At 39.6% G+C, this 14936-nt stretch overlaps 2 protein-coding genes across 4 annotated transcripts in view; one reads left to right on the top strand and one right to left on the bottom strand.

Annotated features, from left to right (window-relative positions):
• Nucleotides 1–14936, bottom strand: part of LOC128862430 (uncharacterized) — a 153338-nt gene that overhangs the window by 98873 nt on the left and 39529 nt on the right. The window lies entirely within an intron of this gene.
• On the top strand, nt 8599–14134 carry LOC128862429 (gustatory receptor for bitter taste 66a). The gene is made up of 6 exons (XM_054101037.1): nt 8599–8931; nt 8999–9562; nt 12859–13148; nt 13293–13478; nt 13623–13712; nt 13800–14134. Exons 1-6 carry the CDS (start codon nt 8697–8699, stop codon nt 13992–13994), a joined length of 1560 nt encoding a protein of 519 aa, XP_053957012.1. The 5' UTR covers nt 8599–8696; the 3' UTR covers nt 13995–14134.

Raw genomic sequence — 14936 nt, forward strand, 5'->3', positions numbered from 1 at the left:
GCTAAACTCTAGTACTTCGTAACAATTTGTATTTTCCTCTTTTGTATTCAATATTTCTGCGCACTCTACACATTCGCTTCTCCGTAAGCCATTGGTGAGCCATTCTTTCAGGTCTTTGCAATCATTGAAGCAAAGTATTTTTCATTAATTTGAAGGCAATGCAATTCGTAAGGCCTTTCTCCCAACAACTATTTACCTGTGTTCAAGTGATGCCTTCCAGAAGGGAAGGTGACATCAAGCTCCTGCTAATACTCATTTCGCATTCTTATTCCACTCTGCGGGTGGCGCATTTCTGCATCCTCCAATGCATGTCAAAGGAAAATATTAATTAACTAAGTGCAGATAGGCATCCATACACATGCACAAAGGAGGAGCATATGTTTTACCCACATAATAGGCAACATTCAAGGGTACGCAACGGATCATTCCAGAGCTGCTCGCACAAAAAGCGTCACAGTGACTCGTTTGCATACAATCAGTAATAAATAGCATCAGGCAACGGGTGCTAAAAGTGAGTTGCAGCATTAATAATGCGGCACTCGTAAAAGTTCGTCGAATGCATTGAATTCGCAGATTGCCATGAATTGAATTGAATTTAATTATTTCATTGACAAAGGGAAAATTATAAATGCAACAACTCGGATCCTTCGAAGCAGCTCAACTGTTAATGCGCAAAGTTTGAAGCACAGCAAAGAGTTTTAATGTGATAAGTAATGAATGATAAATAATGAATGAATGGCAGGAGGGGTGAACAGGAATGCATCTACGATATATTTGTGTGTGTGTGTGTGTGTGTACGTTGTAGCATTTTGAAAGGGTCCTACTTATGTTTGTAAAGGGTGGTTAAGTTTCAAGGCCCGGAGTTGATTTTGAATAAAATAAAATTTTTTTAGGAATTTATTGTCATGTTTCTTCATTATGATAATATTGGTATGGCTCAATTACGTATGGAATAAAATATTGGCCGAATGGCCGCTGCGGCCTCGGCGACACACCTCCAAAGACAACCAAATGCAAATAGTTCCTTATTTAAAGGGTGGTTAAGTTTCAAGGCCCGGAGTTGATTTTGAATAAAATAAAATTTTTTTAGGAATTTATTGTCATTTTTCTTCATTATGATAATATTGGTATGGCTCAATTACGTATGAAACAAAATATCGGCCAAATGGCCGCTGCGGCCTCGGCGGCACACCTCCATCCGATGGTCCAAATTTTCGATGACGCTGAGGCATAATTGAGGTTCTATGCCGTTAATGTGCCGAATTATCTCATCTTTTAGCTCTTGAATTGCTGCTGGCTTATCGACGTACAACTTTTCTTTCAAATAACGCCAAAGAAAAAAGTCCAACGTTGTCGTTGACGTTTAGGTGTGGTTCACATTCAACATCGGCTCTTGAATTAGCCACCTTCCATTTGGAGCATTAAATAAGTGTAAATGACTACCAAAGCTCAAGGACGAAACAGGGTTTCTTTGTCAATATTATATTTAACTACGCATCGTTTACTTTTTCAGACCTTTTTTCAAAAACGCTAAGTTCTGACATTGTGACATGTATCAGGTGATTTTCCAAGAGCTTGAGAGCTTAAAATGATGATAGAAAACAGAAATATTGTTGGATTGATTGTTTTTTTATTATAATCTGGTAGATAATTTCATGGCATTTATTTTTTCAATATGTCCGCCGCGGTTATGAGTTACATGGTGCATTTCAGCAGTCTAATTTTTGATTACTTTTCCCTATAAATCTGGCCGTATAGCATTAATGGTGGCTTGAACATGGCAAATCAAATATTGTTGATGTTTGGCTGAATAATTTGTGAAAAAAAAAACTCAGTTAGCATGGCTCGATAGCGCTCACCATTTACCGTAGCGGCAGCTGCTTTCTCATTTCGTAAGAAATTAAGAGCTTCGCGAGCAGATTTTTTTTTTTGGAGAAATAATTTGGAAGCGTTATTCTGGCTATAAACGATTCATGATGCGTTGCCAAACCTTACTTAACAGAAATGTTGACTCAGTTTTGCATTCTCAGCTGTCAAACCTTAGTTATCGATATCGATAGTTCTCTTACAAGAAGAAAGAAAAAGAAACACCCGATACTCTCACGGCCATACTGCCCGTCTTGTATGCGATGTTTTCTGTCAGTTCTTATAGCAAAGATTTATATCCGAGCGGCTTAAATATCTTTTCTTATTTTGGAGTAAAAAAAGTTTCACAGAGCCGGTCGCCTGTCAATTGTGTCCAGCGACGAGGAAAGTTTGTCACGCAGTTATTTTTCAAGTAAACAAAATTGTGTTATTTCGAGCAATAGTAGACCACATGTGACTCCGAGGTCTTTCAAAAGTATAATCTGCCACTGCTTCCTTACGCTGCCCAGCAAAAAAAAGGACTAGTATGCCTGTTCAAGTAAAGGATAACCTTAATAAAAAACTAGCTTTTTTTTGTTTTGCCGAATGGGCTTATCTGATCCATTAGATCAGACTGCCAATGGCTATCTTGGTTATACAAAGTGGCGCAAAAGTAATCATAATTAATTTCGAATAACTTTTTTGTTTTTATATTAAGTGATCGCATTTGAGTGACTTTTACGCTCCATTGTTTGTCTGTTTGTATGCTGCGGCTGTCTAGTTCACAAGTGTCAAATATGATTGAAGAACGACGCCATTTACAAAATTATAAATCTTCCGATATTGATTTTGTGCCCGGTGATTAATTTCGCGCCAATTTGCTTAAAAAAAAAGAATTATATTAGTATCCTGGGGCGAATTTGTGAGTTGTAAATCTAAAAAATGATGTAGGCCACATACAGTACCTGGCCGTTGAATTATGACCGATGGCTTTTTTCTGAAAACTTCAAATATCAGGTAAAATTTTCAATCTAATTTGGGTTTTTCCAAATAAAAAAAGGGTATTAAGGGGTGGCAGGAGGGCGGCCGCCGTAGCAGAATGGGTTGGTGCGTGATTACCATTCGGAGTTCACAGATAGAACGTTGGTTCGAATCTCCGTGAAACACCAAAATGAAGAAAAACATTTTTCTAATACCGATCGCCCCTCGGCAGGCAATGGCAAACCTCCGAGTGTATTTCTGCCATGAAAAAGCTCCTCATAAAAAATATTTGCCGTGCGGAGTCGGCTTGAAACTGTAGGTCCCTCCATTTGTGGAATAACATCAAGACGCACACCACAAATAGGAGGAGGAGCTCGGCCAAACACCCAAAAAGGGTGTTCGCGCCAATTATATATAATATATATATATATTAAGGGGTTTTTAATCTGTTCTTAGATGTTTTTAAGAATTTCCGGTCAATTGGCCTGCGACTATTAGAAAAGAATCAGTTTTTTTGCTTATAAGTGAAAAGTTAAGTGTGCAAGTGCCAGTGCGAAGTAATTCGATCTTGTGTGAAGAGTATATCTTTTGAATTTGTCACGTGGATTGTCCTTTTTTTTAATTCAACCCATTTTTTTAGAAAATGGGCCGAAAGTCGGATTTGACATCGGGACAAAAGCAACAAATTGCAGTTCCTTTGATAGCCAAGAACCTGAGCTATGCAGACATAGCAAGAACCGTTGGAATATCCAAGGCGTCTGTGGTAAATGTTGCCAAAAAGTTGAAAAATACCAACAACGTTTTAGTGGTAACTTCAAAGAATCGCCAAAATTGTCGCCGAGAACGCATCACCTCAACCAGGCAGGATCGCAAAATCGTCCAAACAGTTCTCTGGAACAGAATGCTTCAAGTCGGATGATTTTAAGAGAGGTTCACGAATCGGGAATAAATATTTCGGAAATAACCTTACGATAACGCTTATATGAAAATGGACTTTTTTGCCGACGGCCAGCAAAAAAACCAAAAATGACACCGTGTGTGCGAAACCGGCGGAAACTTTGGGCACAACTTCACAGAGACTTCAACGCGGAATATTGGAAAAAAGTATATTTAAAAAAAATTTTTTTTCCTTTGTTAAATAGCATGAGTGCATTTAGGTTAAACGAAGCGGGCCGCTGGAGAGAAAAAACGTATGGTCATGCTAGTCTATTATTGCGACAAGCTCAATTAATCTCGGTGAGAACTGACTACATCGTCCCGACGGTAACTTTCAATAGGAATTTTGCCACTCTCTTTCCAACTAAGGAAGAATGGAATAAGGGATTCTCTCTAAACAACTTCGACACTACAGTCTATACGGATGGAAGTAAAATGGGCTGCGGTGTTGGAGCTGGTATATATTCTCACAGACTTAAAATTGAGAAATCTGTGCGTCTCCCTAATACCAGCAGTGTCTTCCAGGCGGAAGTACTGGCAATTGGGGAAGCCTGTAGGCTACTAATCGCAGATTTCTCTTTTAAGGGTAATATCGCTATTCTCTCGGATAGCCAAGCTGCATTCCAGGCACTGGGTTCGGCCAAAACAACCTCCAAAGTGGTGGAACAAAGTAGGAATAGCCTCACCATCTTGAGTGAAAACCATAAAGTTACCTTAATCTGGGTCCCGGGACATCGGAACATTGAAGGTAACGAAAAAGCAGATGGGGGATCTGCCATGAATAACGCTCTTGCAGAATCGGTACTCACACCATTAGGTGCAGTCAAGAGCACAATTTCCCTAAAATACCTCCGAATCGCAGACTGTAGGTGGAAAGTCCAGACGAAATGCAAAATTAGCAGAACGTTATGGCCCACCTACAACCTCAAGCAATCGTCGGCATTAATAAGAATGAAACGACGGGACGCCTGGAGACTAACGGCAGTCCTAACTGGCTTCTGGTCTATCGGAGAACAAGCAGCCAAATCACAATACATACTGTCACAGCTGCAAGCAACCGGAGAAAACGGAAACCATCTTCCATTTCCTCTGTGAATGCCCTGCCCAATGGAAGGACAGAATGTTAACCCTGGGCCAACCGCTGTTCGAGAATCTCGAACAACTATTTGGCTTAGACGTTAACAACCTAATATGGTTCCTTAACCGCACAGACTGGATATAGTTATGCTGTAAATAACCGTTAAACAAGTTGGTAACGAGGATGTGGCAACAAAATGGCGCGGAAGCGCTAGTTGGATTCTGGAAGAATCACCACTTTAACCAACCAACCAACCAAATAGCAGTAGTAAGAAGATGTGAATACTCACACTTCTTTGTGGTTGTGTTTTTCTTCTTACAGATCATCTTCAGTGATGAATGCCGATTGGAAGCGATCACAAAAACAGCAAATTTTGTTCGCAGAAGAGCCGGAGAACGATATTCTGAAGATTGCGTGCTTCCAAGGGTCAAACATACAGCCATAAATATGTAATTTGTATTATCGGTCATAATTCAATGGCCAGCTACTGTAAGCTTACCAAACCACTACGGAAACGGAATTCCGAAAATGTGGCAGTGGTATCGGTATGGTAAAAAATTGTGAATGTTTACCGCTGGATGCCTTTAGTGGGCATCATCAGGTCATAGTATACGACTATTGAAAGCCGACATTGCGTCTCAAAAAGGTTCTTTCACAGTTGTGTGCTCGGTGAAGCCAGTTTTGTGTTCAAAAAAATAGGTAAGAAGCGAGAAAATTCGATACATGCAACGCCACTGCGGCCAAAGTGAGAAGTAAGCGTAGAGTAGGCGCCCAAAAACAAATGTGCGTGGAAGCAGATGTTTTAGGTTTTCTTTGAGGGGTTATATAAAGCATTTTTCAGTAAAAGCGCTTCAACTTTTTTTTTTAATAAAACACAAACGGTTTGACTTTTTTAACTAATTTTTTTTTTTATTATCGAGTTTGAACATATACATTTAAGTATGAAATTCGATTTCTTTTGCATGACCACCGCGTGCACGTTTTACGAAGTCCAATCGTTCAACCCAATTTTCGACCACTCTTTTGCATAAATCGGCCGAAATTCCAGCAATTTCGCGTTCAATATTGGCTCTGAGCTCACAAATCGTCGCCGGCTTGTTACTGTAGACCAATGACTTCACATAACCTCAAAGAAAATAGTCTAGAGGCGTCAAATCACACGAGCGCGGCGGCCATTCGACCGGTCCATTTCTGGAAATAATGCGCTCATCGAACTTACTCTTCAACAAATCAATTTTAGCGTGTGCTGTGTGGCTTGTGGCCCCGTCCTGTTGAAACCACATGTCGTCTAAGTCCATACCATTCAATTGCGGCCAAAAATAGTCGTTTATCATGTCGCGGTATCGATTTCCATTCACAGTAACGTGACGATCGTTCTCGTCAACGAAAAAATATGGGCCAATTACGCCGCCGGCATGTAAACCGCACCAAACAGTGATTTTTTCGGGATTCAACGGTGCCTCATGAATCACGTGTGGATTGCTTTCTGCCCAGTAACGCATACTTTGCTTGTTGACAAAGCCATTGAGACAAAAGTGAGCTTCATCACTGAGATGATTTTTTGGAAAATTTATAAATTTTCATAAAAAATTTGCACGATTATTTTCATAAAAAATTTGCACAATTTGCAATCGTTGCTCAAGTGTGTAGCGTTCCATGATGAAATGTGCACTAATGAAGTTTACAAATGACAAGCAAAAAATAAAAAATATTGCGTCGTTCGCCCTCTCTATCGGAAAAAAGTTGAAGCGCACCTATTGAATAACCCTATTTAAAAAAAAAAATTATGACAATCATCAATTTTTTCGGTTTTCAGTCTCCTTTGAACTGCCGAAAACTAGTGATGTTCTTCAAGCAAAGGTCTTTTCCATGCTGCAGTCATGAAAAATGCTTAGAGATTGCTGTTGGGAGCGAGAAATAAATATCTTTTCCAGTAGTCAAGCTGCTGTCATGGACCTATCGTCGCCATGTAGCAGCACTTTTCTGGTGAGCTCCTGCAAGGGCATAAGGACATAGAGGGAAACGAAATTGCCAATGACCTTCCCAGGTAGGGGTCACCAGATCGGTTTTAATTAACGGCACAATTTCTTTCTTAAAGAAGCACAAGACATTTGCAGTTTTATCTTATCGCGAGCTATCTCAAAACCACTTTGGCCTCAGTAAGACAGAAGCAAGATGCTCATAACTGTATTCACCGGTCACTGAGTGATCGGGAGTTATGCGGAGAAACTTGAACTTCCGTACCACTCCCATAGCGGGAGCTGTGTGGATCTGCCAGAGAAAGAGACTGTTGAATACTTTCTTTGCAAATCTCCGGGTGGCTAGTGCCTGGCGGCTAGGCGCTTGAAGTTCCTTAGGGTACCTTTTACGGATAGCCTGGGTCAGTTCTAGGGATCTAGGCTGCACTTTTCTCTCCTCCGCTACATAAACCGCACTGGATGGCTGTAGATGGTTCTTCTTCCCTTAAGCTATGTACCTTTTCACAGGTAGTGACCCACATTCTTGTATCAAAACGGCACTCTAGTGCTACTTGTAGTCTACCCGTGGTACTCTTGCCACCCAACCTGCCTACCTACCATGAACCCAAAAGAGTATCAAATGCAATAGCAAACCGCTGATTGCTACTTTTGCGTTTTGGTAATATGGACATCGTAGTTGAGGCACGCGCTTATAAAGGATGGTTAAATTTCAAGGGTCGGTGTTGAATGTTAACACCTAAACGTCAACGACAACGTTGGACTTCCTTCTTTGGGGTTATTTAAAAGAAAAGATGTACGTCGATAAGCCAGCAACAATGCAAGAGATAAAGGATGAGATAATTCGGCACATTAACGGCATAGAACCTCAAGTATGCCTCAGCGTCATCGAAAATTTGGACCATCGGATGGAGGTGTGCCGCCGAGGCCGCAGCGGCCATTTGGCCGATATTTTGTTTCATACGTAATTGAGCCATACCAATATTATCATAATGAAAAGAAATGACAATAATTTCCTAAAAAAAATGTATTTTATTCAAAATCAACAACGGCCCTTCAAACTTAACCACCCTTTAGATCAATCGTTATCGATAAAATCATGGAAATTGTGAAGTCGTACCGGCATGTGGGCACCTATTTCATTACAAAAGAATTGAGAATTAGCTAGAGGTTTAATCATTTGCCTGAAAATGAGAATGGTTTTGCTAGTTTGACCGTAAAAAAACAAAAAAACAAAAAACATTTAGAGTTGTTTCCCTCATCCTACGAAATGGTCAAGGAAAATCACTTCATCTCATTTAAACGAAGTTTATTTATTTAATTAGCTGACCATTAAATAAATTTATGTGACGTTTAAAAAACATTTTTTTATTTCTTTTTTTTTTTTAATTTAATGAGGTAATTATTTATATGATTTGCATATATGAGCCGTTCATTGGGCTGAGGTCAATATTGATTAGCTTTTATTGCATACGCAGTTAAATTTGTTACATTCCCTGTAATTTATTATCTTTTTATATATCCACAACCATTCTTCATTATTTCCGCTGATAATCGCAATTCTGTCGGGCTATTTCCCCAACATTTAAGCCGCTTGACTGGCTGGCTGAGTGACTGTTCGCACGCGTGTTCCCAATCTCCAATGCGCATATTAAATGCATTTAATAATATTAAGTGCCACCTCATTCTGGGCATTCGTGGATGGGGCACGTGCAGCGCTCATTGCCCAGTGCTCCTTTACATTTTGCTCTTTGTTGGCCGCATTTGCTGTCCTGCCTTCGCCGAGTGCACAGTTTATTAGAGTCGTGCACTTGCATGCGATAGAAAAGAGTGTTGGTATAAATTAAAAAAAAAAAACTTAAAATAAAACCTGTGAAAACATGGCACAACAGACGGTGAAACCGATATTGCTACATTTTGGCCAATTGTTTTTGTTGTGCAAGCTGCTCGGCCTCTATCCGCATAACTTGGAGGCATTCCGGCACAAGCACGCATTGCACAGCAGCAAAATTGGTACTGCGGTCGTGATTGCTACGATGTTTGCGATTAACATCTTCTACAATTTATTGATATACTCGTTCTCAGAAGAGGATCACGCATTGAAAGCTTCGCAGAGTGAGTAGTAGTGATCAATTTATGATATAGGTATCTGCAACTCATTCATCTACACCACTCGTCTCAGGCACACTGACTTTCGTAATTGGCATCTTTCTCACCTACATCGGTCTGGTAATGATGATGACCGATCAATGGTCGGCGATACGCAATCAATCGAAAATTGGTGAACTCTACGAACGCATTCGCGCCGTTGATGAACAGCTGCTGCGTGAGAATATAACCGTAGACAATTCAGCGATCTCCAAACGCATCCTCATAATGATTGGGCTCACTGTTGCCTGCGAGCTCACTATTTTAGTTAGCACTTACGTCACTCTGGTTGATTACACCGAATGGATATCAATACTCTGGTTCTTCTCTGGCTTTCCAACTTTCTACAACTCATTGGACAAAATTTGGTTCGCAATAACTTTGAATGCGTTGAGACAACGCTTCTTCAGGATCAACACCGCTCTGGATGAAATGGTGGCATTTTATGAGATGAGAAATGACGGGACAGACCCGACCTACTTAAAGACTTCCATTACAAACGAGGATTTCGGTCAGTCACTGGAGTACCTGTACAAGGAGCTCACACATATGGAGGCGATCAAACGGCCTAGCTATGGAAAGAATAAAATTTCACCGGGTAAGCACTTGTGCTGTGAATTTCTCAAAAGTTTGTGATGTAAGCATACACCTGTGTCAAAAATAATAGTAGCAAACCGATATACCAAGTCTCACTTTTTTTGTTTTGTTTTTGTATTTAATACTTTTTTTAATGTTGCATAAAAATGTAACGTATTCTACTACAAAAAGCAAATAACTCAAAACTCTGAGATTTGCCCAAAATTCTCAAAAATTAAACAAATTTAGAATCTTTAGAAAATTTCAAGGTGCGCTGTTTTGTAGCCCACTAAATTTTAGGCCATTATATTCTAAGTCTAAGCGGCCGCCGTAGCCAAATCAGTTGGTGCATGACTATCATTCGGCGTTGGAGTATAACCGAAAAAACCCGAAACTTTCAAATCTTCTCGCCTTGGGAATTGGAATAGCATCTTTCAAGCAGAAGTTCCCGGGATAAAAGAAGCCTGCAGGATAATTAGTAACCAACCACAGCAACTATCGAAAGTATGTATTTTTTCGGATAGTCAAGCAGTCATCTTAGCTGCAAAGTTACATATAACCAATTCAAAAATCGTCAGACAATGCAAAGAAGAACTTAATGTTTTAGCGCGCAGGACAGACATAACTCGCATCTGGATATCTGGCCGTAGGAGTATTAAAGTAAATGAGAAAATTTATGAACGAGCAAAATAGGGGACAACCTATAATGAATTCGAAGCAGTAGAAATAGGCTGTTCCCAAGGCGGGCGCAAAAGGGAGATCCTTTCGCTATTTCAGAAGAAGGCCGTTGACAGATGGACCAACACGGATACCTGCAAAATAACTAAACAAACGTGGCCCACTCTCAATAAATCCAGAATTGACGAGTTGTTAAGAAAGCCACGAGCAGACATATTCAGACATACGTCAACAATAACCGGCCAATGGCCTTTGGGAGACCATTTCAATAAGATGGAGTGATCGTACAACAATAGATGTAGAAGCTGCAATCAAGAATAATCTAAACAAACAGTATTTCACTATCTGTGTGAGTGCCCAAGTCTGAGGGCTCTGAAACATAGAATGTTGGAGGAATTCTCGATGGTCAACTTGAAAGGAATTGCAGAAAGGAAAATAGGCAACATAGGCAATTTCATAGTCAAATCAAAATGGTTCGAATAATAAAAAACAGTGGTTCTACAAGTGGTGTATCAAATTGTCATCAATTGTACTACTTGGACCTGGGCTGTGTCACTCAGACAACACTTCCACCGCTACCACCACCACCACCATTCGTAAGTGCTCTGGCTCGAATCTCCGGGCATGAAATAACAAATGAAAGACAATAGCAAACCAACGCATATATTTCTGCCATGAAAAATCTCATCATAAAAAATAGTTTCTCTTTCGGATGCGGTTTAAAATTGTATGGAATCGCTCTTCGAAGAGGGAGCTCTGCCAAACACCTAATAAAGGGTATAAGCGCCAAATATATAGATATATAAAATGTAATTGAAGTCGCTCAAAAATAGCCTTGATTTTAAACAATTTTTTCCATAAGGAGTTAAGAGTTTTCTTACATGAAATTCCACGTACTCGGAAGCCTTTTGTGTGGAAGAAAATGTTTAACCCCTCAGCAAAAAAAAATTGGCAAAATCAGCGAGAGTTTTGAGTAATTTTAAATTTGCTCTTTGTTGGGCTACAAAACTGCATACACAGAATTCATTTTTTTAAATTCCAGGTAAACAATTGGATATTTTATTTATTTTTTTGTAATTTGTTAAAATTTTATATAATTTTAGTGCAAAGTTTGGAGCTATTATATGGTTCTGGTTATGCACTAAACTTTTATATAAATATGAAAAAAATAAGTCCAAAAAATAGTTAAATCTTGGTAGTTCATCGTGCTACAACTTTTTTGAACACAAGTGTAGATGAGATAAGACGAATTGCGTTTCAATGAGTCACCTGAAGGTGAGGAATGGTCGAAAAGTGTCCGCTACAGAAAAACCTTTAGCCACTATTTCAGTACCCAGTGCAGTGCTTTCAAATTGCAAAGGGTCGGCATTTAATTGTATAATTGATGAGAACTGTCAAAGTTGTTCAATAATTCTAAGTATTGACCAGATCGATATAGCGCACGCTGCAATTAAAATGTCTGCAAATATTTATTTTTGAAAATCCTTCTTTGTACTGGAAAGCGACTTCCATGCCAATAACTCGAAAAAGCGTTGCAGGGCTCTTTAACCCTTTGCGATCTGATGGTAAATCTATCCAGTTAGTCAAAGCATATTTAGCTTTTGGAGTTATTTCTTCCTTAGTGATCTTTATGAATAAAAGTTTAATTTAATTTTTTTTTTTTTTCAAAAGGGACTGCTTCCCTCTTTTTTCGGAAATTTAGATTTTGTAAGCGTTAATATGTGGCGTTATAAGTGTTGAAAATTCAATGCCTTTTACTGAAATCTTGTCGGTGTCAAAGTTGGATCTTTCGAGAACAACGCGAGAATCTTTTTTTTTTGTCTTTTTTCGAGACTTTGCTTGCACTTCCGCGATCAGGAAAATCATCAACGTTACCGACCGTTTTAGAGCGATTTATCCACTTGCTGATGAACTGCTTCGACTTTCCCATATATTTCGCAGCAGCAGTTTGCGTTAATTTGGGTCATTTTTGCCTCAAAGCGAGAGGCCTAAACAGCACTCATTTCGAAAAACCACTCAATTGAAGACTAAATTTGACAGATAGCTGACTTTTTACAAAAAGCATGAAGGTGTCCTCTATGTCATAGAAAAGAAAACTGGACGCTCTGACTTTTTATCTACGTGTAACAGAATGTATAACAAAAAATTATTAGTTTTTTTTATTTATTTTGTTTTCTCTTTATATATGGTTGAATTTTATGATCAGCAGCATCCCAGAATGACAGATGGGTTTCTAGTGAAGATTTATTTTATTTATTTATTTTTATTTTTAAAAGCTTACATGATAATAAAATTATTAGTAAACTCAAGCAACCGCAGCGCTAGCAGCAGAGGCTTTCGGCTGATGTGAAGATTTATTTACAGAGATTATTCTTATTTTTAGTTAAAAACCAATTATATTGTTTTTGTTTGTTTCATTTGCAAAAGGTTGGTATCGAACACACGCCATACCAGCCAGCAGCTGTTGAGGCATGCAAGAACTTCAAGTCAAATACAAATACTAGAGATACTCAAGATATATTGTAATTTACAATTTTTATTTAATTAAAAAAGTTGAATTATCACAAACTAACTTTCAATTGATTAAAAAACTAAATACTGAGATTAAATTTAATTTTTTTTCACATTTTGCCCACTCAGTGGCACACTCCTTAAACTCATTCGGCGAAGCTATTGAAATGCCCAAAAATCAACAAAAGCTCAGCAGTCAGCCACCTACATTTAATATGATTTACGAAACTGAATTGAACAACGAAATCGACAAGGTGGAGGAGAAATTGAACAATTTGTGTCAGCTGCACGACGAGATTTGCGAAATTGGTAAAATGCTGAACGAGCTCTGGAGCTATCCGATATTGGTGTTGATGGCCTACGGGTTCCTCATTTTCACGGCGCAATTGTATTTCCTGTATTGCGCCACGCAGCGTCAGGTAACTGTGTTGGGACGTCTGCGGCAATTTAGAAATGCGTAGAAAGTGAATGTCTACTAAATTGATTGCCTTTTTATATTTCCATTTTATTTGCAACGAAACATACACTCATACACACATACATACATATCCATTATGCAACAGGTCATTCCATCGCTATTTCGTTCGGCCAAGAATGCCATCATTACGACAATCTACTTGAGTTACACCGCCGGAAAGTGCATCTATTTGATTTACCTCAGCTGGAAGACGGCACTCGAATCGAAGCGCACTGGCATTTGTCTGCACAAGTGCGGCGTTGCGGCCGATAATAATTTGCTCTACGAGATTGTAAGTGCCTGTTTTGTGAATAGAGTTGCTCACTTTAGTGCACTCCTCACTTCACTTAATTTAGTTTCTTTTCAACACTCAATCGATACTAATATTTTTATGTATTTCGCTTTCCACTTGCAACCTCCTACTTATGCAAAATAGGTCAACCACTTATCACTCAAATTACTGAATCACTCGGTTGATTTCTCGGCTTGCGGTTTCTTCACGCTGGACATGGAGACGCTCTACGGCGTACGTGTTGATGCTCAATAAAACTCCATTAATTATTATATTAAGTTTCATTGCCTGTTAATGTTGTTTTCTGTTAATTTTGTGCAGGTAAGTGGCGGTATCACGAGTTACCTCATCATTCTCATACAATTCAATTTGGCGGCGCAACAAGCCAAGGACGCCGTACATAATGATGATGAAACCACCAGTCTGTTGCCCACTACGGGCGAAGGCAATGCAACAACAATTCTGGATTTATTTACGACCGCATTTATGCCCACCACACACTCGGCTATCAACTAGTGCAATGAAGAGGAAGACGCAGGGTGCGTGCGGAGGGAGGCGCCGTCGAGGGAATGTGTGGAGGAGCTTTTCATTGGGATTAAATTGATATTAATATTGCACACTTATTCTACAATTAAATAAGACACTTTGAAAGGGAATTGTTAGCTTTAATTGGATTTTTTTTAATCGTGCATAAGGATGTATGCGTGTGACAAAATGTGCGAGAAATATGGAATGACAGAACGCGATAAAAGCAGCCGAAAGGCAACACAATTTAGGAAGGTAAATGTTGGGACCGCCGTAGCCGAATGAGTTAGTGCGTGACTACCATTCGGGAGTACATAGGTTCGAATCTCCGTGCATGAAACAGCAAAATTGTGGAAGAGGATTTTTCTAATAGCGGTCGCCCCTTGGTAGACCAAATATTCACAATACGCCAAATCTTGGAAAAGACCCATGAAAGGAGAATCGACACACACCATCTTTTCGTCGACTTCAAAGCTGCATTCGAGAGTACGGAAAGGAGTTACTTGTATGCCGCGATGTCTGAATTTGGTATCCCTACAAACCTAATACGGCTATGCAAGATGACGTTGCTCAACACCAGCAGCTTCGTCAGAATTGGGAAGGACGTCTGCGAGCCGTTTGATACCAAATGAGGTTTCATACAGGCTGACTCGCTGTCGTGTGACTTCTTTAACCTGATGTTGGGGAGCATCGTATGAGCCGCAGAACTTAATCGTTCAGGCACAATATTTTATAAGAGCGTACAATTGTTGGCGTATACCGATGATATCGACATCATCGGCCTTAACAACCGCGCTGTTAGTTCTGCCTTCTCCAAACTGGATAAAGAGGCATGTGAATGGGTCTGGTGTTGAACGAGGACAAAACGAGGTACCTTCTGTCATCAAACAAACAGTTGGTGCACTCGCGTATCGGCACCCACGTCGCTATTGA

This window comes from Anastrepha ludens, chromosome 4, assembly GCF_028408465.1.
Source record: "Anastrepha ludens isolate Willacy chromosome 4, idAnaLude1.1, whole genome shotgun sequence".
In the NCBI taxonomy this organism is placed as follows: domain Eukaryota; kingdom Metazoa; phylum Arthropoda; class Insecta; order Diptera; family Tephritidae; genus Anastrepha; species Anastrepha ludens.